The following is a 23,622-nucleotide window of genomic DNA, read 5'->3' as shown; positions in this document are numbered from 1 at the left end:
TCGTGTCATTTAAAAATCACGCGTACTATTTTTGACTTTGATTGCTTTTGATTAATTTAAATAAATCAAAACTATCAATAAGGATTAGATTATAAAGTTAATTATAACGTGAATCGCATAAGTTGTTTATCGCATAAATATATGTGATTATAAAGTTAAATTCGAATCACATGTTATTTATTCTCATGGTCTTGTCTCTTTGCATAACCTATACATTTTTTAAATAACGTGTTCAATTATTAAGAAAAAAAGTTTTATATGTTCATGAAGTGTTTAAACTTGTTCAAATATTGTTATGGTATAATTTTACAATGCATTTAGATTTTAGTTTAAATTCAGATACAGAGATGGAACGTAACGATGATGTATCTTACAACACAAATATAAATCATAATTCCTCTGCCGCAGGTGCATGTACATATAATATCTTATTATTATTATTATTGCAAAACCTCTAATTAACATTCATTTATTTATTTTATATCTCAAAGGCAGCAGTAGAGAATTCTTAACGTTAAATGAAAATGAAGAAGAAGATGGAACGGTAAAGGCTATAATTAGATCTAAGGAATTACAAAGAATTCATCCTCCAACGATTACATTAGACGATTTTATAGTAGATATATGTTTTCATCCTGAAAATGATATGATTGCTGTGGCCAATATCCTAGGAGATGTTATATTGTAAGTTAAAAACTATAAATAATAATGTAATATTGTATATATTTGATGATAATATATCTCAATAGATTCAAGTATACTAATGAAGAGACGAAACTCGTATCAACTATGGAATTACATCTTAAAGCTTGCAGAGACATCGAATTCAGTCACGATGGTCAAATACTTTTTTCTACAGCAAAAGACTTATCTGTAATGATTACAGACATGGAAACTGAAAAATTAATAAGATTATATGAAAATGCTCATGAGTATGTAGGTTTAAAATTGATAAGTAAGATTCCTTCCCTTTCATATACAAAAACTATTAGTTACACTAAACATAATGCATTTGGATTTTTTAGACAACCTGTATATACCATGAATATTCTTGGAGAACACGGATTTGCAACGGGCGATGATGATGGCGTTGTTAAATGTAATACTTCATAATATTTATACATTATTATACACGCATCGATTTGATACATTTCTAATTTTATTAAAATGAAAATATATATTTTTCAAAGTGTGGGATCTTAGACAGAAAGGTAATACTCCTATATTTTCAATAAAACAAATGGAGGACTATGTTAGCGCTATGATTACGAATAGCGACAATAAATATCTAGTGTGTGCTAGTGGAGATGGATCGCTTACAACAATTAATATGCCTGCAAGGAAACTGCATCTCCAGGTAATTTATCTTCTTATTATAAGCTTTTCTTTTTTAACATTACTCAATTTTAAATCAATATAGTCGGAAGAATACGAAGAAGAATTTTTATGCCTTGGTCTATTTAAATCAGAGACAAAGATTTTAGCTGCTAGTAGCAAAGGAAAAATGTATGTATTTAATTGGGGAGAATTTGGTCTACATTCGGATGAATTTCCAAGTTTAACGAAAAAAGCTCTAAACTGTCTGATTCCTATTACAGAAAATATTGTAATAACTGGCGGTGAGGACGGAATACTTAGGTAAATATTAAACTTCTCTAATAATATATATATATATATATATATATAAATATAAATATAAATTATAATATATATATATATATATATATATATATAAATATAAATTATAATATATATATATATATATATATATATATATATTATAATTTAAAGAACTTGTTATTTAGATATTTAATATTGATTTGTAGAGCAACAAGTTTATTTCCACATCACCATCTTGGTGTAGTAGGTCAACATGATCTTTCTATCGAAGTGCTTGATGTTAATAGCGATGGTACATTAATAGCATCTTCTTCTCATAATGACGACATCAAATTTTGGAATGTAGAGTATTTGGAAACATTAAATACTTGTGAGCGTAAAAAGGGTGGTAAACAAAGGCAAATGATACATAATCTACCAAGTAGTAAGGTTAATAACGCATCAGATTTTTTTGCGGATCTTTGATCTTTTATGTTATTGGTAAATATTCTTTTTATTATTATTATTATTATCATTTTCTTTCATACATAAGCGTACATTTTTATATTATATTTAAAATAAATGTATATCAAATATCTGAATATCCGTTGAATATCATGAAGAATTTAAATATATTAATTTCTAAATTATTAATATATAAATTAAAAAAGGTTTGAACAATTATAAAACTGTTATTTTATCTGCAATTATACACGTTATACTGACATTTCTTCTCATTTGAATTTTAATATATTTTTAGTAGAATATAAAAAAATGAAAATATATGATTAATAAAATATAAATATATATATATTTTTTAAATATTAACGTGTATATTTAAAAATGAACGCACAAAAAAAAAAGAGAACAGTGAAAACAATAAAATCGCATTTACTTTGTGTTCATGATCCAAATGAGAAAATGTATACTTTGATAAAAGTTAGCCTTTGGCAGGCTCACATACACGCATATACACATTTATAATATACGGAATTTATATTTAATTAAATAACAGGTCTTACTCTGTTTACATAAATGCACAATATGCGCACAACATACATTACTGGCATAATTTACAAATGTTATCATAATCCCACAATCCAACGAATCATTGGATCGCTTTTAAATGATTTGACCTAAACATCACTTTTATTAAGTGTTCTTTATCCTAGATACCGTATAGTATTTTATAACTGCAAGACGATGCTTGTTCTAAAGGCATTAATTATTATCAACATGGGAAAGAAAGAAAATTATCCTTTTTGTACTTAAGCACAATAATATTAATCACGATCATTTTTAGATAATATTATAGATCCAATACGGTTTTATTTATTTCATTGGAAGCATTAAATGACTCCTTCATGGAAACAATAAATTTCAGAAAAGTATCCAAAAGCTTTAATGTTTATTAATCAATTGGATATATTTTGAAATTATTTATTATATTAGAAGTAGTTTTGCAATGATCTAAAAATTCTGAATTTAAAAACTTAACGTTATGATCTCTTGGAAGTAAATCTGTCAGTCTTGAAAAAAAATTTACTATTTATTCTTGCAGATGACTCTCTTCACAGATTTACCTTTATTGATGATTCATTTGGCGTAAGTACTCAGGAGCATGATAATGTTGTTGAGCATGTGCAAGCGAAGGATGTATTGGCGGAGGAAAACAACGGACGTGTTCCACACTGGTCGCATCGCTATCTCCACTTTTTAAATACTTATTTAATACAGCAAAAATTTGAGAATTTAATACTTGGAATCTCCTTATACGATCAACCATTCTTTTTAAACGCTGTAAAAAGAAAAAAAGGATAGAAAAAGAAAACAAAGAAATGATTAAACTGAACTAGCACAAAAAGATTAAATATAAGAAAATGTTGAATAAAAATGCATACGATTCCTTTGACATTTTCATCCTTGCCATCTACACGCTGCACTCTGAGAATGTGATAGCAAAAGTCAAGAGCTTCGAACCTTCTTTGTTGGCCAAGAAGTACTATCATAGCGCATCCAGCCCAATGTAAGCCTTCGCCAAATAATTCCCTACGGGATATATATATATATATATATATATATATATAATACATATATTATATATTATATATATTATATATATTATATATATAATATATATTATATATATGATGATTTTGTATCATAGAAGAACTAAGAGTAAGAATTCTGTTATATTACTGACTCAACGGTAAATTCTGTATCTCCAACAGGAATGCAATATACAAATTGTAGAGCACTCCAAAGTCTATGGAATTCTGTACATTCGTCCACATTCATTACTCCATTCGCAGGTGGTGGCCCAACCCAAATAGGATCATCTAAGAAACTGCGCAATCTGCTAAGTACGATTTCAAATATTGATAAGCCACAACAAAGTCGTTCTCTCGTTAACAAGTCTCCTTCTCTAGCAATCATTGCTTGCTAGAAAAATAAATGACAAACAAAAGTTATGTACGATTTCATAATTATTAATTCATTCAGTATTATTAATTACCTTAGCAGTACCCAATTTATCTACATTAGGTACAATCTGTAACGCTGCATATTTGGCTTCAAGTCGCTTTTGTTTGGTTTCAGGTTTTTCACCCTCTGAAATTTCACCCATTAAGAGAAATTATTATATGCTTGTATTCGAATAATAAAATCATGTTATTCGAGTAAATAATTGTACCTTTACAATAAGGTCTAGGTAATATATTTTGGAATGGTGCTGCATGTAATAAATCGCAAACTTCTTCTTGTGAAAGTGCTTGCTCCATTAGAAGACAAAATAAAATGATATTACCGAATTCTCGAAAATTATGAAATAATTCTGTTTTTGCATCAGGATATTGTACGATGTCGTTTAACTGAGCATGATAATATCCCAATACTCCAGGAGATCCATAATCGTAACGAGGAAGCTTACAAACTTTTGGCATAGCTTCCATTAAAGTTTTAGTGAACTGATGTAAGCTTCCTTGAATTAACGACTTAACTATTTTTAAAAGTTCCTCCATAACTACTGCTATACCTTGATACCCTAATAATTTACACATAGTACGGAAATGATATGGCCCAACGAATCCAGAATACTGCCCATATTGGGTACTATATGCTAAATTTAATTGCTTGCTACCCCAGAGATAATGATGAGACATTTGTGGCGGTTTATCTCTATGTACTGGTTGTACAAATTGAAGACCACGGCACTTGACGAACCTTCAAACAAATTTTCAATGAATCCAAAAAATTAATCGTAATTAGTAAAGAAATAATTTAGAAGATTTATTTTACCTATTCGTTGCAGCATTGTAACAATAATTTGGTAAAAAGTCATAATTCAATTCCCAAAATACATGAAGTGTTATTCTTCCATATGGAGCAAGAACATTATGATTTGCTTCTCTGAACATAGCATCGTATTCATCAAGTGCAAGCCATTTGCTTAGTAGTTTATGAGTAAGCCGATTGACTTGTAGTAATCCTTCTAGTTCCTGCGTGTGTGTGTGTGTGTGTGTATATATATATATATATATATATATATATATATATATATATACACATATACATAGATATGCATACACGTAAGTACTTATTTTATAAAGTAAATATAAATCAAATGTAAATATAAATCCATGAACTTTAGCTTGTCACAAAAATAATAATTAAGGCGCAGTAATCTTTTCAACTTACCACTACTCCTGTAATATCTCCAGATTCAAATTTACTAATCGCTAAATCTAATGATTTTTGCATATCAGCATTGATACGTTGGGTGATTAGTTTATTTAAATCAATGCTTCTTCCCAATAATTGAACGTGTCGTTGTTTTAATAAAGTTTCATATCTATTAGCACGGGGATAAGAAAGTAAATATGCTCCTAAAGCTACGCATTCTACTCTAAATCGTTTATCTAATAAAATACTAGCAGCTAACTGTTTATAATGAGCGAAAATTTGTTCGCTTAATTTATAAACAAACTGATCGAAACATAAATTAACTTCAGCCTCGACTTCATCGTAAAGAAATTGTTTCCGAAATATTGTTAATGCATACAATGCACTATCATTGTAAAGATCCAAGGGATATAGAACATATCTAAAAGATATAAAAATGAAATGATTAATCAAGTATTTTGCATATCCAATTAATATGTCTATAATATTTTTACATACTCCATCATTGATGGCTCCTTGCTTCTTAATATATGATCAGTCAATATCCAAGGCATGGACATTTCAATTGGAAACTATAATAAAGAATATAATTATAACGTTACCTTTAGCATAGGATATTAGGATAAGATAATATTATTTGTGATAGCAGATAAAATACTTGAATTCGTTTCTCCATTGTAATTAAATCGCTGCATTCCTCATTATGCTGATGACGTACTTGACATTTCTAATTATTAAAGAATAATTATATATTATGAGAACGTACGTCAAAAAAAAAAAAAAAAAAAAAAAAAGAAAAACGTTTAATTTTATATGCATATATATTTTATTTACCATTTGTAAATAAAAAATTATATGTTAAAATCTATTATAATTTTTCTCAAGTTCATTAAAATAATTGAAGAATAAACAATGTAAGCTAAACGATAAAGTCATTTAATATTAACTTAATTTATAAATAAACAATATATTCACCTGTATTTTTCGGCCCATAGTCATTTCTAAATAAAATTCTCTATACCATAATTGTGACAAGTCGCAACAATTTTGTAACGATTCTAGAAAGAAGTATATAAATATTATTAAATTATTTTTTATACTTTACAAAATATACGTACCACTAAAATTCAAAAGATAACTCCAATAAAAACTGGTTTTATGAAACTGATCAATTTGTACAAGATATTGTCCATCAATATCTTTTCTTAATGTACGTTTTCCACCACTCTTATCAGCAATTAATGATTCCAACATAGTACGAACCATATAGAGTTGCGTTGAGGAAGGGCCTGTATGAAAATAATCAAGTAATTGAAGAAATTCAAGATATGATAATCATTACAATATTGATTATTATATTGATTTCAACTAACCAACATTCCTTCGTGGAACTTTAATACCAAATCCATTATCTGGATCTTTTTTTCCCTTTAAAGCAGGATCTCCTAATGGTTCAACTCCAAAATGCCAATCAGCGCAAGTTTCTCTCACAGAAACAATTATGCTAAAAGGAAAAAAATTTTTTATTTGCATTTGCTTACAATAACACTATGCTAATATAAAATATTGTTAAGTTAGTAAGTGATTATTATTCTTTAAAAACAGGATTAACAAATTGCAAACCTTCGAATAAGATCCTTTTTATTTTTTATAGCCTTTCTTAGGGGCTCACGTAAAGCAAGTTGTACAAAATCTTGTAACTCTGCATAAATATTCCGACGTATTGCATCAATAAATACTGTCTCCATGCGTGCCATTAATACTTGTAATCCTTTAATCATTGCAATGACTTCAATAAGGGCAAATTTTTCTTCATCGGTATAATTGTAGCGTGTGGCCTAATAGAAGATTTATTTTTTATTTTGATAATATTAAATCAAAAAGAAAGAAGAAAGATAAAACTTACTCTTTCATATTCTTCTGCTTCTTGAGGACACTCTTTATTCATATGATGATCCGTCGGATGAAGCAGTTTCCAACTATAAAGTTCTGTTACAACACTTGTCCATTGAGAAAGTAATTGTAATCCACGTAAAGCTAATTCTGCAGTGTCACGATTTTCCACGTCACTACCACATTCTTTGTAGGTCGTAGTTACTTCGTTACTATATCTACATCCATACAATGGAGGGAAAAAGAAAAGAAAATTAATACGCTAGGATTATTAAAACGAGAAATATACTTTAAAGAATGTTATGATTAAATGTATTATACCTTGCTAATTCGCTTATATATTTTACATGATCGTCTCTAATTTGAGGCAGATGAACCATAAGGTCAGCTTGTGGACTTATATTATTTGAGGAAGAAGAAAGTGGCCACTTAGAAGCATCAAAATGTTTTGAACGTTTAATATAATTAAACGGCGCAATCTGCATATCACCGAATAATGGTACTACTTCCAAATTTTTAAATATTCTATCAATTCTATCTAACTTCAGTTTTTTCTTTTGATCTAATTTGTTTATGTTGCACAATTCACTATCCATCAGGAATAAACCAAATCCCATAACTTTGACTAGCATATGTTTCTCGTTTGGAGTAAGATACATTTTAGTTTCAAACATATAAACACATATATTTACAACGTCAGCTAGTAACTCTTCATAACCTGGGATTTTTTCTAAATTTTCTTTTACAGTATCACGTATCTTGTTTTGTGTTGCCAAGAACATTGACAAATTTTGAGATTCTTGAAGCGTTTGAGAATCAGACATAACTTTTAGAAATTGCGCAGCTCTGTAAAAAAAATTTATATATATATATATATATATATATATATATACACATGAATAAATAGGTGGAAAATTTATTTACCTCCTATACGTAGAGTAATCATTTTTGACGCTAGACTTCATATTTTTCAATTCATCCAAGACAGCAAACATATTTATGAACTTTCCCAAAGTCAGCAAATATGCTTCAGATACGAAATCTTTTCTTTTCTCATGATGACATAAACGCTTCACCTCTCCTGAAAATCTTTCTATAGCTTTCCGCTAAATAAAAATATTGTACATTTAGTAAATAGATCAGTCTTTTAGTAATAGAGATTAGAATTAAATATTTTGATAAATGGCATACTTGGAAATACATAAAATTTAACAATTTATTAACTTCAGGTGCAAGTACTTCTACTGTTTTTTCATAAATTTCAACTCTATTTGGTTGTTCGTTTGATTTTGGTTGTGGAATAGCACGTGAACAACATCTCCATGTGTATAACATAACGGCATGTTCTAATCCTTCTTCTAACAGTTCATTCTACAAAATATTGATTATTTTTTTTAATACAATTTGTTTTGTATTACTCTGAAAAATAAGTTAAAAAGTATATCATTCTTACCAAACTAGCATGAACAGTAGCCTCTTCAATATATTTGGCAATACCGGTAACAAAACCATTTCTATCTTCAAAATTGGTATCAAAATTTGCTTGGTAAACAACAGAACATGGTTGAGCTTCGATGCAAGGCTGTTCATCTGGCAAAGTAAACTCGTCGAGTACGTCGACATTAGAAAGAGCATCACCCAAAGTTACTTTATCGGTAGCCATGATTTCTCTCTTATTATTAACAATAATTAAATCCTCATAGTCTTCGTAAAGTAAAATGTTTAATCAAACAATGATATTATAAGTATGAAATAAAATAAATTTATTCATTATTTTTGGATTATTTTATGCTGTAAACAACACATTTATATCAGAGCATAGCTTTTAAATTTTTTATTTATACACACGCGGGCGTACACATGCATGCATGCATGCACGCACGCACGTACGCACACACACACTATATAATAATATCACCACAAAATAACGAAACTCGTAAGGAAATCTCGTTTAAATAGTTAAAAAAATTTGAGATACACAAATTGTGCATACAAAGATTTCCCCCATAGCACCGCCCAAATGGTGGGGATGAAAAAAGGGAGATGACTTTGGTTCGCACTATTTAATCAGTATCAATTCGAATCTTCTGGAATGTTTTAATTTCGATAAAAATTAACTAACTTTCTACATCTTCAAGTAAATTTACTTCACTGCAATCACAAATAATATAAAATATTTTTTGCATCGTTGAATATGTTAACAATTGTATTGCATGTAAAACATACACACCGTTTCACGTTTTTCATTATAGTACACACTGAAATGTCTTTCACAAGCCACACTTTCTATGTATCTATCAGATTTTATTTATAGATATGCCTGCATTTGATGCATCTGTGAGAAATATATTTGTGTAATAATTGAAATTTACTAACTCATTTTATTTTGTAATTTTAAATAAAAAAAATTCGTTTAGAAATGTCAATGAAAATATCTCGATCATTTCTTGAAATATAATTGGTTCTTATTTATTTTGGCCTATATTATGCAAAGAAATTGATTGGTCACACGTAAGTTTAAAGAATGAAAATAGCGATAAGATTGGCTAGATTCACTTACCTTACAATAACGGTAAGATTTCGACCAGTCACGTTGCTCCATTTAGCCGATGTAAACAGTAGCCATAACAATAATTATAATAATAGGGATCGAAAAATTTTACCATTATGGCGCCTACGGACAGCCAATCGGATTGCGGCGAGGTCATTCGGCCTCGCAATATCTCAGCAGAATAAAATAATCAATTGTCTACATTATTGAGATTATTTAGGTGAATGTATGCGATGGTGTTAAAATACAGTAGTTTATGGCCAATATAAAAATGATAAAAAGTGTTGATGTGGCATGACCATATTGAACAATACTAGTAAAGTTGTCACTAGTGAAATTATATTTGTAACATATTGGAGGTTATAATTATAATTTTTTTCATATCATTTTTCAATGATGTCACACGAAGCTATTATCAATTTTCTAACATTGAATTGTTGGCAAGTTTATGTTTATTATTATAATATGTCAAATAAAATAATGTTAGCAATTTGTGTCCTTTTTACTTGTTTGTAAAATCTGACATATTTGATTTTTCTTTAGGGGTATTCCGTATATTTCAAAAAATAGAAAAATTCGTATGGAAGCAATCGCCGAAAAGCTTTCTACTGAAGAATATGATATAATATCGTTACAAGAAGTTTGGTCTATTGATGATTTTAAAATGATTAGAACTAAAGTACAAGAAAAACTTCCGTATTCGCATTATTTCCATAGGTATATGACAAATATATTAGAATTAATAAATTTTCGTATTTGATCGTTCATATTTTCAATGTATAATATATGTTAACAAAGCACGTTAAAACTAGGTAGAATGAATATTTTGAAATCACTCTTTATAATTATCAATGCTTATTTTATAATTTCACTGTAAATATGCTTTATTTATTATTTTTAGCGGTGTTCTAGGATCTGGGGTTTGTATCTTCTCTAAATATTGTATTGAAGATGTAATGTTTCATAGGTGGCCTTTAAACGGCTATTTTCACAAAATACATCATGGTGATTGGTTTGGTGGTAAAGGTGTTGGCCTTTGTAAGATAAAAATTGAAGATATCAATGTCAATATTTATGCTGCACACGTAAGTCTTGTGTTTTCATTTTTTCCGAATTAATAAATGTATAATTTATATAAAATAGAAATGTTGTAAATGAAAACAAGATTAAGTTAAGAGAATATTTTTTTATGTGTGAATGTGAAATGATGCGAATCACAGTTACATGCAGAATATAATAAAGAACACGATGAGTACGCATCGCATAGAGTTTTGCAAGCATTTGATACAGCACAATTTATTAGAATGACAAGCGGTGGCTCAGATGCTGTGATATTAGGTGGTGATCTTAATGCCGAGCCACAAGATTTAGCTTATAGAATTATATGCGGCGTTGCTGGATTAGTAGATGCTTGCTCAAATAACTTCAGTAATATTGGGACCAATGAATGTGCCAAAAATAGCTATACAAGCACAAGAGTTGCAAGAAACTATCCGGAAGGGAAACGCATAGACCATATTTTATACTTATGTTCGCCAAATTTTAAGGTGTCTTATTATTATCTAATATATATTAATTTACTTGACAAATTATAACTTGTTATAATTTTCTTTTTATGTTTAGATTAACGTAACAAATTATCAACAACCTTTTCCTGAAAGAGTACCTAATAAAAATTGTAGTTATTCAGATCACGAGGCTATTATGGCAAGTTTGAAATTAACTAATGGTAAGTTGCAAACTTTAAAATGTAACAAACATGTAATGATCTATTAATTATATATATTTATATATATATATATATATACATATGTTTGTGTGTGTGTGTGTTTTGATCTTAGGCATATATAAAATTGATAATATTGACATAAGAGAATCTTTACAAGAAGCAATTAGAATATGTGAATCTGCCATGATATCTGTACGTTATCAGTGTTTCTGGTATTTGCTAGCTGTTTTTTTACTTATTATACCAATAATTTGGTCAATGGGACTAGATTCTACTACTACATCCATAGGTATATGTATAGGTCTTAATATAGGCCGCTTATTTTTGACTGCATTACTGTGTTATGCTTTGTTTATGAGTATTATATGGAATAGAGTAGAAAGGAATGCTTTGAAAGCAGGTTGTTTAGCAATGAAGATTCATTTAATACAATTAACCAATAGATTGTCTAACTAAATGCATTTGCATACATATAAATGCGTTTGCAATTATATCTTAATACTTTTACTAATTCAAAGGCTGTACTAATGATATAATCAAAGAAAAATTAATATTAATATAAAATATATTTTATACAAGTACACCATTCAATCATCTTTGACAATAAATGAAAGTGTACATTTCTAAAATTGCAAATCTTACATTAATATGATAACTGTCACTTTCATTAGACTATTCGATAATATATCTTATTTTTTTTAGACATATTTGCCATATCGTTGCATTTTATTGATTTCATTCATGTATACCTGTTTGTATATATATATATAAGAAATATCTTATATATAAATATGTATAAGAAAATCTACTACATGATTATTAAATCATCACATATAACAACTTTAACTTGACTACATTCATCTGTCTTTGCTCTATTTCACGTCATAATAATCTTATAAATCTGGATATATTATCTGGTGGGCAATATATCAATTAAGAATAAATTTTTGATATATATTTATTTCAATTAAAAAAATTTGTATCTTTCATCATATTGTATAAATGCATTAACATTTACAAATTTAGTATTCATATGATTATAGGATATAAGAAAGTTTTAATAAATATATAAATAATAGTTATATTAGGTAGTCGGCGATCTAGTAATAAAGACCCTTATAAAAAAATAAACATGTTTTTATATTTATATTTATATATATTTTGTCTCTTTGACAATCATTTATAGTACTTATTGATAATACATTATGATATTTCATTTGATGTACATGATAAATATTATGATTCGTAAAAGCATAATAGAATAACAATTACAACTTATATTTGTTTACTTCATATCACATTATGATTATTGCTATATACTATGTTGTATATTATATAATACAGCAATTCAAATAATCTTGAGAAAAAAAGACTATTGTTTCAAGAAATTTCTAAAAATGTGTGTGTGTGTGTGTGTGTGTGTGTGTGTGTGGGCGCCCGCGAACAGGGTGTCCCAAAACTCATGATTGATCTTTAAGAAAATCAAAAAAGATAAAATTTGGGAATGATAGTAATTTTGTCACCTTTCTATTCGGTTATTCTTCAATGATAGTAAGTTATTTAACAATTAAGTCGACCAATCCTATGCGCGCTACAACACAGCATTATTTGATTAAATTGATCGAACAAGGAGTATACGAAGTAAAATCAAAGTACACGATTCATTGTTGCCTTCGAGATGCTAATAGCTCTTGCGAATTTCTAACAGCTCGTTGTCCACCACTCGAGCCAGCATATCTTCCTCTATTCTCAGATTATTAATACTTCGGGACTTTACCTCCAATACCTTATAGCTATTAGGCAATTTTCAGTTGGCATATAAATATCTAATCGCGTAAATGCCTGTAGATATGGGCAACGACGATTCGGATACCGTAATGCATTATCTTTACCGTAGTGCATAATTAGGTAAATAATGACCGAAGAAAAAAGTGACAAAAGAAACTTCTTCTATCTCTAAATTTTTCCCTTTCAATCTCTTAAAGATTAATTATCAGTTTTGGGATAGCCTATATATATATATATGTATGTATTGGTGCAATATCTTCAGTAAAAATTTACTTATATATATTAGATATATTATTAATTCTATTATAGATTCGTGTATGCATTATATTTTCTATATGTAACTTTATATACAGCATAATTACTTGGAGAGAGAGAGAGAGAGAGAGAGAGAGAGAGAGAGAGAGAGAGAGAGAGAGAGAGAGAGAGAGAGAGAGAGAGAGAGAGAGAGAGAGAGAGAGAGAGAGAGGGAGAGAGAAAAGTTTTTCTAATAAATAAGTGTACGTTTACATACAAATGTATAATTATAATTGACTATGTACTGTAAGGAAGTTTCCCTTCTGTTCAGTGTGATAGAAGTAATTAATTTAGTTTTTTGTATAAAATGATATTATCGGGATAACAATTTCGCTTAGACTTTCCAATGCACATGCTTTCACTTTCTATTACTTATTTTAGATGACACCTTAGCGACACCTCGATCATCATTTTTCTTTTCTGCGATTGCCAAAATATCGCTCAAATCATGCACACAGATGCACACACACTAAGGAATATGATTCATATATTAAACCATACAATACGTTGTACCCAAAAAAAGATATAGTCACGATTATGCATTTCACATATGATATCAGTTTGGTTGAAAATCTTATCCGCTATATATAAATCTACATGCGGCGGTCAGATATGTGTGCATATGGAATGTAAATATGATTTCATGCGACACAGGCACTCTTTGGTTACTTTAACTTCAGGGTAACTGTTCAACATAATTTTTTGGAACTAGTCCTGTTTTCCCATTCAAGGTGCCTTCTAACCATCCAGGCTCTAACGAAGCTTTAACTGTAATCAATTAAGTTTATTAATAATTGAATTCAACAAATAACAAAGATATATTATGAGAGGAATAATTTTTATTTAAAAAAAAAAATGTTACCGTTTGTAATAATTTGATTTGGTTCAAATGATAATTCCCCATCGCCTTCAGCCAAACAGGCATATAATGTCCGTACTCTCCTAAAAAAAATAATAATAATTAATAAATTAAAATAATTAAAATATATTGCAATATATTAAATACTCATTTAAAATTATATACCAGATCCCAGGCATTTGGCCAGGACTCGAACGACCACTACTTGGAGATGTATTGGTGCTGACAAAATTATAATTTTTAATATTTTTCTATCACACTACTAGATGTTTTTTTTTCTTTCTTTCTTTCTTTCTTTCTTTCTTTCTCCCGAAACAACAATTTACTTACATAGATATTGTGGGATTACTTCGTGGATAATTAGCAGGATAATGCGTTGACATAGCAGTTCCACGCTTTTGTTTGACTGGTATATTTGTTGTAAATGGATGTGGATCTGATGCAATTGACTCACTTGAACTGCTTGTGTTACCACTGGTAAGCACTGAAATAATTATAAAAATGTCACACATCAATTATTATAGTAAATAATATAAAATATTTCGTAAAATATATAATTTGAATGTAACCTTTATCCGCTGAATGGTACATAAGATTTGAATTGGTTAATTTAACTCGTCCACTTCGATTTTCTATAAATGCAGGAATACGATGACTACTTGGATCAATGTCCTCGTAATCACCATTTTTTCTATCATCTATAGAAGGTGACTTAGTCGTAATTGTTAAGGGCCCATCGTAATAAGATCTTGTAACATGCTAAGTAAATAATCATAAATTAATATATAGATATCTTCCATTATCTTTAAAAGTTGATTGTGTGAAAATGAGCTTACATGTGTATGTGGTATCGAAACAGAACTATGCACTGGGTATCTTAACAAAGAATTTCCGTTTCCGGAAGTAGTAGGACCCTCATCTGCTTCGGTCATTACTGTAGGTGTAACCATGCTTTGTATCATTTGTGTTGTGCGTAAAATATCTTGTGGAGGACCGGCAATTATAACTTCACAGTTTTCTATTAATATCTCTACTACAATATTGTAAAATTTAATATCCATTATAGAGGCCACTGTTTCTTCCTCTGGCCTCAATAATGTCGGGCCAAAGCAGACAGCTAGATTACCAACCGTCATTAAATTTTTATCACTTTTATTTGCTACACTGTAAGATAAAATTGATAAAAATGAAAAATAAATCATAATGAAGTATAGGGCTTAATTAAAAATCAATCTATTTACTTGTGTAAATGAGGTATAAGCAAAGTCAGCATATTGAAGTTTGTCTTTGGTAGCCGATAGATAAGACCATGTATTTCATTTATTCGTGTTTCTTTCACTTCGTGTTCTATTAGGCAGATTAAACAATATATTCTATCTTACTAAGATAATATATCAAGTGCATTTACGTAAGAAAAGCAATATGTTAGTGAATTTATCTTTAATCAAAGAAACATAGCACTACTAAATTGAAGTGCAAATAAAATAACATGATAAAGAATACCTATACGCACTCGCAGCTGAAATGAAACTGTTATAGTATCGGAAAGTCATCAATGGTTCGGAAAGAGTTCGTAAATATGTTTTTAATGCACTGGTTATAGTTTTACTTTCCCATTCAAAACGATCTTCTAAAGAAAGTTTTTCTAATTTTCTTCTGTCGAGACCCATAGCTAAGAGTTTGTTTACTTTAGAGGCAACACCAACGACTCGATATAGACCTTGTTCTTCTAGACCTGAACAAAAATTGCCCTTACTCATAAATTATTAAGATTATGTATGTGATATTATATATATATATATATATATATATATATATATATATATATGTATGTATTTATGTATTTATTTATAATATTAATTTCAATCAATATTAATTCAATTGTAAGAAAATATGAAAAAGATTCTACCTCTGTCTTCCAGGACTGTAATACATTTAGATACAAACATGAATCCTGTTTCGTCCAAAATATTTTCTTCTGTTTTAACTGACGTTCCTACTAAAGGATAACTCTAAAAGTGTTAAAAATTTTATATGCGAATTTATTATCTCAAGTTATCCTTAATTATCTATCAGAAGATTATTTTGCTTAGACTTACTGGTTCTTTGCCATCCATCGCATCCATCCATAATTTTCTATCTTCTTCGGATAATGCTTGAAATGTATATGTTACATTAGGCCTAAAAATAAAAGTCTTATGATATACTTTTCTTCGTCTTTATAAAATCAAAATAACATTAAATCACTTACTTATCGATAGCTGTGATATCAAAACAAAAGCGCTTTTCAATTGTATCCGACATACGCCTTATACATGATGCCAGTGTGAGAGTTTCTTTACTACTCTGTTTAACATGGTACGATAATAATTCATTAAATATTTTATAGTGTATAAATCTTCATATTGCTAAAAAATATTACTTACAAATTTGCCTGTAAGTTGATTGTATGGGATCATTGTAAATTCTTTTGTATCCTTCTGATATGTACAATATTGTTTCGTCCATGTTGTACCAAAAGCCTCTGAAATAATATTTAAAAATATTATTACAAAAAAAAATATATGTGTGTGTGAGTGTATGTGTATAGACATTATTCGTTATACATGATAAAATGTTCAGTAATGTTTATGCGAGTTATAGAAATAAAAAAATTTACTTTTTTCCATTAGAAATAAATATCCTTCACGAGAATGCAGTTTGTTCAATCCTGTCTCCACTGCGGACTATAAGAAACAAATAATATAATAAATGTACGCTATGCTGCTTCTTATGTAGATTATCTCTCATCTATTTCAATTGGTTGGTAATATGTAATTTTATCGTCAATACGTCATTTATCATGCACGTTTAGAAAAATATAATCCCAAATCCATAATAAAATTGCTTCCAATACAAAGCTTGTAATATTGAACGTTTTAATAACAAAGAACACACATACCTTTTTCATATCCTTCATTTTATTCATAAGTGACTCGGTTTTATCCCGGGTGGCAAGAAAATTCTCTCTAGTCTTGTAAAAATACGCACACATAAAGTAAAAATTAGTGGGCAATTCTTCATGCTGTTATCCTAATTATATTCGGAACATGTAATGTGAAATAAAAACAAACTGCAAAAACTAATGAAATATAACCAACATTAGTGCATCATATTAATTTGCTTCGCATTATATATTATTGATAAACGTTGATTTAAAATGATATATTTAAAGAGCAATGACATGCTGATGTAACGAATACATATTTGTAAGATTTGCATATACCACACCAATAACTACTACATGTTAAATATTATGTTAGTGCTCTTAAAGCACATTTTCTGTTTTAATAGTTATTTTTAAATAGTAATATTACAATACATACAATAAAATCACTCTTATTAAAATGCATAAGATTAATAAAGTTGCAAGTATTTTAAACAAAAAATGCGGCAATAATACTACGTTATTATTCAAATAATAAATTTTTTATGAATAAATAAATAAATAAATAAATAAATAAATAAATAAATAAATGTATGTATATATTTAAAATTTATAAAAAAATATATATAAATATGATAAAGATAACAAACCTTTTGTATCTTTAACTGTAATTCGGTCATGTATGGTTTAAAATCCTTTGCTACCTCGTGACCTTGGTGGTAGAACGTTAACCAACCAAACATAAAACTTAGTAACTGCAATATATTTATAAGTATATGTTAAACGATAAAAAAATAAATAAAGCTTATATAATAATATTAGTTATTATACACACTGTTTCAACAAATTCAAATTTCTTCCGTTCTTGAACCTCTTGCAACAAGAACACATATTCTAAACTAGCTTGGCAAAAATGTCTTTTGGCCATTTCCAACGTTGCATCCGCCTAAAATTTATATATATATATATATATATATATATATATATATATATATATATACATATACATATACATATACATATACATGATTTTTGCATACAATGATTTTTGCATATACCTCTTGAAGAACATTGTCCTGCTTTTTTGTTGATAGATTTAGATAACGTTCTTGACTTTGACAAAACTTAATAGTCTGTTTTTCAAACTTTTTCTTCCCGTCCTATAAAGCAAAGAAAAGTTACAGAAATTGAAGTAATATATATGTGTATCCTTCTTTTATAAGTGTCAGAAATAAAAATAATGAAAAATTATGATAAATAGAAACAAAAAAATATCTACCTTAACACCACCAATATGTTCCTTTCTAAAGTTTTCCAAAGGAAGTATAATTTGATCATAAGCGCGTTCAAGCTGAAAAAATAATATTGCCAAAAACAAATTATAAATTCATCAAAAGCAACATAAATTAAGATAAATAATACAAGTAATACAAGTAATGAATATAATCGTGCTTTTGAAGATTATTTAATGTAATATTTGCCCTTAGAATATTTTTGGAAGAAAGTTAAAAAATTTATAAATATTAAAATACATATTTATAATGTATAGAATTGAAAAGAATTTCATAATAAAGTATCCTATGTAGATTGAAATATTATGCCTGTATAAAAACTATAAAATAGTAAAATATATTAAACATATAAAAAATATTCTTCCTGTTAAAGATAATATGCCACTACGTCTAGTAACTATTAAACAATTATTATTCATATAAATTTGTTAACAAAAGTAAAGAAGACAAATTACAAATTCTACAACTATGTGGGTCTAATTTTCAACTATTTTGATATTGAATTATAAAGAAAATTGAGCTTGATATATCATAGTAGAAAACTAATTAGTATTAAACAATATAGAGTATGATTTTCTGCTAGAGTGTACAATTATTTTTATCTCGATTTTACTAAATATGACATAAATAAATGCACAAGATTTGATCCTATTTCTGAAGAATGAGTCTCTAGCGATATCTGTGCTGCTTTTTATGTGTTAATATATATATGACACTCGACATGCAAAAAAGAAATGATGTATACAATATTACAAATTTTAACCCTATGTATATGTTATATTATATATATATATATATATATATATATATATATATATGTGTATATATGTATGTATATAATATAACAATATTTAAATAAAAAACTAAACTTTGTAAGATTTGTCCGGGAATGTAATGAATAAGTCTTACATCATAATTTCATTGAATGATTTAATTTATATATGCTGCAAATGGTCCCACAGTTGATTTTCACTCTAGTGTGTATGCAAGCATAGAATAAACAAAGTGCAATTAGAAGAATAAATGGAATAAAACAGATAGCAATTGAAACATAACATATCACAAATTTCTTACTATATAATATGTGATTTTTTAAATATTAACAAAAATAATAAGAAACTGTTTTACATAAATAATATGTAAAGTCAATTTACATATTGATTTCAGAAATATAAAGGAAAGTATTCTTTTAAGTTTTCTTATAAAAACCAATAAGTAGTTTCAAATGTACGTATCATTTGTAAAACCAATTGAAAACATTTCTATTGATGCATTCTTCATGTAAAATGTATACCTTTGTAATATATATTTACAAAATTGTCATCTACAGCCTGTTATTTGGTTCATTTTAATAACGTTAAAAATGATTAATAGATATCACATTCATTATATCAACTTAAAATTTAATTTGTATATTATATACTGAATTATATATTGTGCATACCATGCGGTCCCTTTCATCCTCTATTGATGCTATCAGTTTACCAAATTCCTTTAAACTTTGCGATATGTGAGTTTCATCTTCAGTTTGTGTTTCTCCAATACATTCGAAACTAAAATTTTGCAGTGTTTTAGAAAATGCTCGCTGGGCTCGGGATAAATCTACAAAACCATCACAATCTTATGTAAAATTTTATTCCATGCGAATTAGATATAAAAGTATGAAGAGAAAAATATAGGAAAAGAAATAGAAAAATGTGTTTTCAGAGCGTCATGAAGCACATGAAATTAATATCACTTTACCCATAATAAAATGGTTAGTAGATGACATAGACTAAAAAGGAGTATTAAAAAACAATTTCATAAAAAGAAATAAGAAACATCGTTTAACGAATTGATTGATTTGCAAGCGAATAGAAAAATAATTAATATTATCTATGTGTGCTAAGAGAACAATTATTCTATGTACAATTTTCTATACAAAATAAAAAACATCGACACACACATATATATGTATGTATGTATGTACGTGTATATGTGTACACATATACCATACACACACACACACACACACACACACACACAATAATAATAGTAGTAATAATAATAATAATAACAAATGTGTTAATATAATCGCTATTAAAAAAAAAGAAAGAAAATTTGACAACTATAGAATAATATTTAGAAAATAATCTAGATAGATAAACTGTCACCGAACAGTACTCTTTTACAAACAAACGAAAATGTAGCAGCTGTTGCATACATGCAGTAACAATATGCGTGATCCTATCCTATGCAGCGCAACTTACTCTTAGCGGCTAACAGTAGATCTTTGACCTCCTTGATGAGACGTTTAATCTGCTGGCTGGTCTTTTCCAATTCACGTTCATGATAATGTAGATTTTCTCGAAAATACGGACTATCGGTTAAACAATCAGTAAACTCTAATGGTTTAAGGCCAACACCCATTATTCTTAATTATATATTATACTTGAAACGTCATTAATAAAAACAGAACGCCAGTACAGACAATTCAGCTTGCAATGAAAATCAGTACACGATTCACTTCAGCAAACTCACATTATGTTCATATACACATAAATACACAGACACGCACGCACGCACACACAACACACACAGAGAGAGACACACAAATTATATATATATAGGGTGCGCGAACGCAAGAAACGTATACGTGTATGTATGGTTTGTATGCGTATGCAACCTACATATACTAATGTACATATATATTAATCTTAATTATTACAAAAATATCAAGAAAGATATAGATTTAAGATAAAATATTTCACTTATTTTCAATCATATGTAAAAAGATATGTTTTCCAACAATTATTATCAATCGACGATCCTGGACGACCCATGGATTAGTCTTATGTCACTTTACACTGTATACAGCGCCTCTAGTAATGCTATACGTTAACTAAATTGTTGTAATCGTAATTAAATACTTTATTCAAATTTATAGTAAATAATATTAAATGCTAAAAAGCGAAGGCATCAAACATTTTTTAATACATTTTTAATCGTTTTTTCTCACGTTTTATTATTAAAAAATTATAGAAAAAACAATTTTATTTTATAATATGTTATTACTACAAAACACTTATAGATTTTATATACATATACATACACATATATTTTTTAAATGATTTATTATTGGTGAAAATACTTATATCAAGGATATAATAATATCATAAATATTTAACGTTAGTCCAAAGAATTTTAATAATGTACCACAATAATTTAATCATATATAATATAATATCTTTTGGATTATTTTAATTAATAGTTAGGTTGGTACGAACATTTATAGGCCATAACCTATAAGAATAAAGAGGGTAACATACTAATAGGCAATGTGACATTTATTAGTTCGTAATTTTGCCATAGGACAACTTTGGCGCTATTGTCACAAAAAATCTGCATTGTCGTCACTAGTGCATTCCTTATAGTGTTTTATATATTTAAAGATTTATATACAATTTGTATTTTTCTGTGCGAGTCTCGGAGCCTATCGGAGTTTTGCTTTCGTTTAAAACCGATCAGAGTTTAGGATTTCAATAAGTTTCGATATTAATTTAAAAATTAATTTATTTTTATTAAATAATCAAAATGGTAAAGTACACGAATGAATACTTTTTCAAGATAAGTGATTGATTGCTTTTTAATGCGAATTTATTATTTGTGTCCATATACATCAATAAAATAAGTAATTTTAAAGAATACATAAAAGAAAAATGTAATAACAATTTAGCCGATCGTTAATTAATATAATACATTAAATACATTTAATGTATTACACAGTAATACTAACATATTGTAACGATTGATATTCTTAATTAATTTTACGTAATATTATACATGGCATTAAAATATTAAGAATAAATGCATTTATTGATATTAATATATCTCTCTTCTTTCTGTTTCTATAAAGATTTTGATCGTCTCATTTAATATTTAAAGTCATTAAAATATTCACATGTGATTATATATGTATATATATATATATACATATATGATCTTAATATATGCATGTACGTGTATATATATATATATATTATATATATTATATAATAAGCTTAAATTGTATATGTATATGATAGAATTAATATATAAATTATTAATTTTTCTTTTTTTCTCTTTTTAATACATTTGTCAGCGCTGTACAAATGCCTTTCTTTTCTATTAAATAGTACTTTATTCTTTCATTTTATTTTCACATATTGAAATTTTTAGTGATATTATGCAATTTTGTTATCCATTTATATATTTGAAGTTTTTTCGTCGATATATAAACAAATGGTCGATATATATATATATATATATATATATATATATATATATATATATATATATATACATATATATATACATACACACGCGCACACACACACACACACACACAAAATAAATATGACACTTTCAATGTAGAGATAAAATCTAATTTTCTTTAATATAACATGCAATTAAGTAAGAATAAAGAAGACAACAATATTATAATAACTTTATAATAAGTATCGCTTGTTTTTTTTCTTTTCTTTTACATATCTATACTAAATTTGAACCTTCATATTAATTAATTAAAGTGCAATTTTGAAATCGTAATCTGTTAAATATTAAAAACTCAAGCGTTATTTATAAAGTACTATAAATATTTTCCACAAAAATAATAATCTTTCCTTTTATAAAAGACTTTTTATAACTCTTTAATCCTATAGTTCTAAAAAATAAACCCTAACATGATATTTTTATTAAAAGAAAAACTAAAATTGTCAGCATTAATGTGGCCTCTTGAACAATCCTTCAGCTCTGCTTATCGAACTCTCAGGTTCCATTGTTACTCTACCACGATTGCTTAAGAAGTCTCTTATGTGTTGCACTATCAAATCTATTGCCACTGTAACAAAGTGTAACAAGTCAATAATATGCGGTTAAAGGTTACTTCTTGAATAACTAAAAAATTTTGTTCAATGTTTTTATTACGATATTATGTTACATATACGTTTATTTAAAGTATATCAAATTATGCAATGTATTTTGTAATTTACA

The 23,622-nt window shown here is 27.6% G+C and overlaps 4 protein-coding genes across 10 annotated transcripts; 2 read left to right on the top strand and 2 right to left on the bottom strand.

Moving 5' to 3' along the window:
• Positions 1-8: 8 nt before the first annotated feature.
• LOC118445259 (WD repeat-containing protein 55 homolog) lies at positions 9-3,301 on the top strand. Its single transcript, XM_035874447.2, has 8 exons — positions 9-408; positions 492-684; positions 750-932; positions 1,026-1,099; positions 1,191-1,357; positions 1,421-1,638; positions 1,827-2,100; positions 3,161-3,301. The coding sequence occupies exons 1-7, from the start codon at positions 312-314 to the stop codon at positions 2,083-2,085; spliced, it is 1,191 nt and encodes a 396-aa protein (XP_035730340.2). The 5' UTR covers positions 9-311; the 3' UTR covers positions 2,086-2,100; positions 3,161-3,301.
• Positions 3,185-9,553, bottom strand: Sra-1 (Cytoplasmic FMR1-interacting protein Sra-1). 2 transcript variants are annotated; one of them, XM_035874410.2, is made up of 19 exons: positions 9,404-9,553; positions 8,627-9,324; positions 8,365-8,544; positions 8,098-8,279; positions 7,495-8,019; positions 7,187-7,391; positions 6,904-7,118; positions 6,654-6,784; positions 6,399-6,569; positions 6,256-6,338; positions 5,939-6,007; positions 5,779-5,852; positions 5,296-5,701; positions 4,897-5,096; positions 4,292-4,821; positions 4,115-4,209; positions 3,803-4,041; positions 3,501-3,648; positions 3,185-3,397 (listed from the first exon to the last, which is right to left on the bottom strand). In XM_035874410.2, the coding sequence occupies exons 2-19, from the start codon at positions 8,834-8,836 to the stop codon at positions 3,185-3,187; spliced, it is 3,876 nt and encodes a 1,291-aa protein (XP_035730303.1). In that variant the 5' UTR covers positions 8,837-9,324; positions 9,404-9,553. The 2 variants fall into 2 exon arrangements, with proteins under 2 accessions (XP_035730303.1, XP_035730304.1); XM_035874411.2 differs by having other exon boundaries at positions 8,627-9,553.
• A 296-nt stretch (positions 9,554-9,849) lies between these two features.
• Positions 9,850-14,052, top strand: nSMase (neutral sphingomyelinase). Of its 3 annotated transcripts, none has more exons than XM_085662407.1 (7): positions 9,850-10,164; positions 10,268-10,441; positions 10,626-10,809; positions 10,945-11,271; positions 11,348-11,453; positions 11,566-11,742; positions 13,917-14,052. In XM_085662407.1, the coding sequence occupies exons 1-7, from the start codon at positions 10,118-10,120 to the stop codon at positions 14,006-14,008; spliced, it is 1,107 nt and encodes a 368-aa protein (XP_085518533.1). In that variant the 5' UTR covers positions 9,850-10,117; the 3' UTR covers positions 14,009-14,052. The 3 variants fall into 3 exon arrangements, with proteins under 3 accessions (XP_085518533.1, XP_085518532.1, XP_035730343.1); XM_085662406.1 differs by lacking the exon at positions 13,917-14,052 and adding an exon at positions 12,156-12,558; XM_035874450.2 differs by lacking the exon at positions 13,917-14,052 and having other exon boundaries at positions 11,566-12,119.
• A 111-nt stretch (positions 14,053-14,163) lies between these two features.
• Positions 14,164-21,453, bottom strand: Graf (GTPase regulator associated with FAK). 4 transcript variants are annotated; one of them, XM_035874418.2, is made up of 20 exons: positions 20,862-21,453; positions 20,057-20,214; positions 18,600-18,671; positions 18,379-18,480; positions 18,156-18,266; positions 17,971-18,075; positions 17,336-17,407; positions 17,054-17,120; positions 16,821-16,918; positions 16,646-16,740; positions 16,494-16,575; positions 16,304-16,406; positions 15,908-16,129; positions 15,636-15,741; positions 15,231-15,558; positions 14,964-15,153; positions 14,725-14,878; positions 14,560-14,616; positions 14,398-14,477; positions 14,164-14,303 (listed from the first exon to the last, which is right to left on the bottom strand). In XM_035874418.2, the coding sequence occupies exons 1-20, from the start codon at positions 21,019-21,021 to the stop codon at positions 14,212-14,214; spliced, it is 2,454 nt and encodes an 817-aa protein (XP_035730311.1). In that variant the 5' UTR covers positions 21,022-21,453; the 3' UTR covers positions 14,164-14,211. The 4 variants fall into 4 exon arrangements, with proteins under 4 accessions (XP_035730311.1, XP_085518531.1, XP_085518530.1 ...); XM_085662405.1 differs by having other exon boundaries at positions 20,057-20,165; positions 20,862-20,988; XM_085662404.1 differs by lacking the exon at positions 14,560-14,616.
• Between the last annotated feature and the right edge of the window lie 2,169 nt (positions 21,454-23,622).

Source organism: Vespa mandarinia, chromosome 18, assembly GCF_050613455.1.
Source record: "Vespa mandarinia isolate Hongniang chromosome 18, ASM5061345v1, whole genome shotgun sequence".
NCBI lineage: Eukaryota > Metazoa > Arthropoda > Insecta > Hymenoptera > Vespidae > Vespa > Vespa mandarinia.
This window is presented reverse-complemented; position numbering and strand designations above follow the sequence as displayed.

What these genes read in the sequence shown, in the direction of transcription:
- LOC118445259 (XM_035874447.2), top strand. Translation starts at nt 312, where the DNA reads ATGCATTTAGATTTTAGTTTAAATTCAGATACAGAGATGGAACGTAAC. An exon ending in TCATAATTCCTCTGCCGCAG is followed by an intron (nt 409 to 491) that starts GTGCATGTACAT and finishes TATATCTCAAAG; the next exon opens with GCAGCAGTAGAGAATTCTTA. An exon ending in TTATATGAAAATGCTCATGA is followed by an intron (nt 933 to 1,025) that starts GTATGTAGGTTT and finishes TGGATTTTTTAG; the next exon opens with ACAACCTGTATATACCATGA.
- Sra-1 (XM_035874411.2), bottom strand. Translation starts at nt 8,836, where the DNA reads ATGGCTACCGATAAAGTAACTTTGGGTGATGCTCTTTCTAATGTCGAC. An exon ending in TATATAAGCGAATTAGCAAG is followed by an intron (nt 7,392 to 7,494) that starts GTATAATACATT and finishes GTATGGATGTAG; the next exon opens with ATATAGTAACGAAGTAACTA. An exon ending in TACAATGCTGCAACGAATAG is followed by an intron (nt 4,822 to 4,896) that starts GTAAAATAAATC and finishes ATTTGTTTGAAG; the next exon opens with GTTCGTCAAGTGCCGTGGTC.
- nSMase (XM_035874450.2), top strand. Translation starts at nt 10,118, where the DNA reads ATGATGTCACACGAAGCTATTATCAATTTTCTAACATTGAATTGTTG. An exon ending in TATTCGCATTATTTCCATAG is followed by an intron (nt 10,442 to 10,625) that starts GTATATGACAAA and finishes TATTATTTTTAG; the next exon opens with CGGTGTTCTAGGATCTGGGG. An exon ending in AAGTTTGAAATTAACTAATG is followed by an intron (nt 11,454 to 11,565) that starts GTAAGTTGCAAA and finishes TTTTGATCTTAG; the next exon opens with GCATATATAAAATTGATAAT.
- Graf (XM_035874418.2), bottom strand. Translation starts at nt 21,021, where the DNA reads ATGGGTGTTGGCCTTAAACCATTAGAGTTTACTGATTGTTTAACCGAT. An exon ending in CGATGGATGGCAAAGAACCA is followed by an intron (nt 16,407 to 16,493) that starts GTAAGTCTAAGC and finishes TAACACTTTTAG; the next exon opens with AGTTATCCTTTAGTAGGAAC. An exon ending in GGCCAAATGCCTGGGATCTG is followed by an intron (nt 14,478 to 14,559) that starts GTATATAATTTT and finishes TATTTTTTTTAG; the next exon opens with GAGAGTACGGACATTATATG.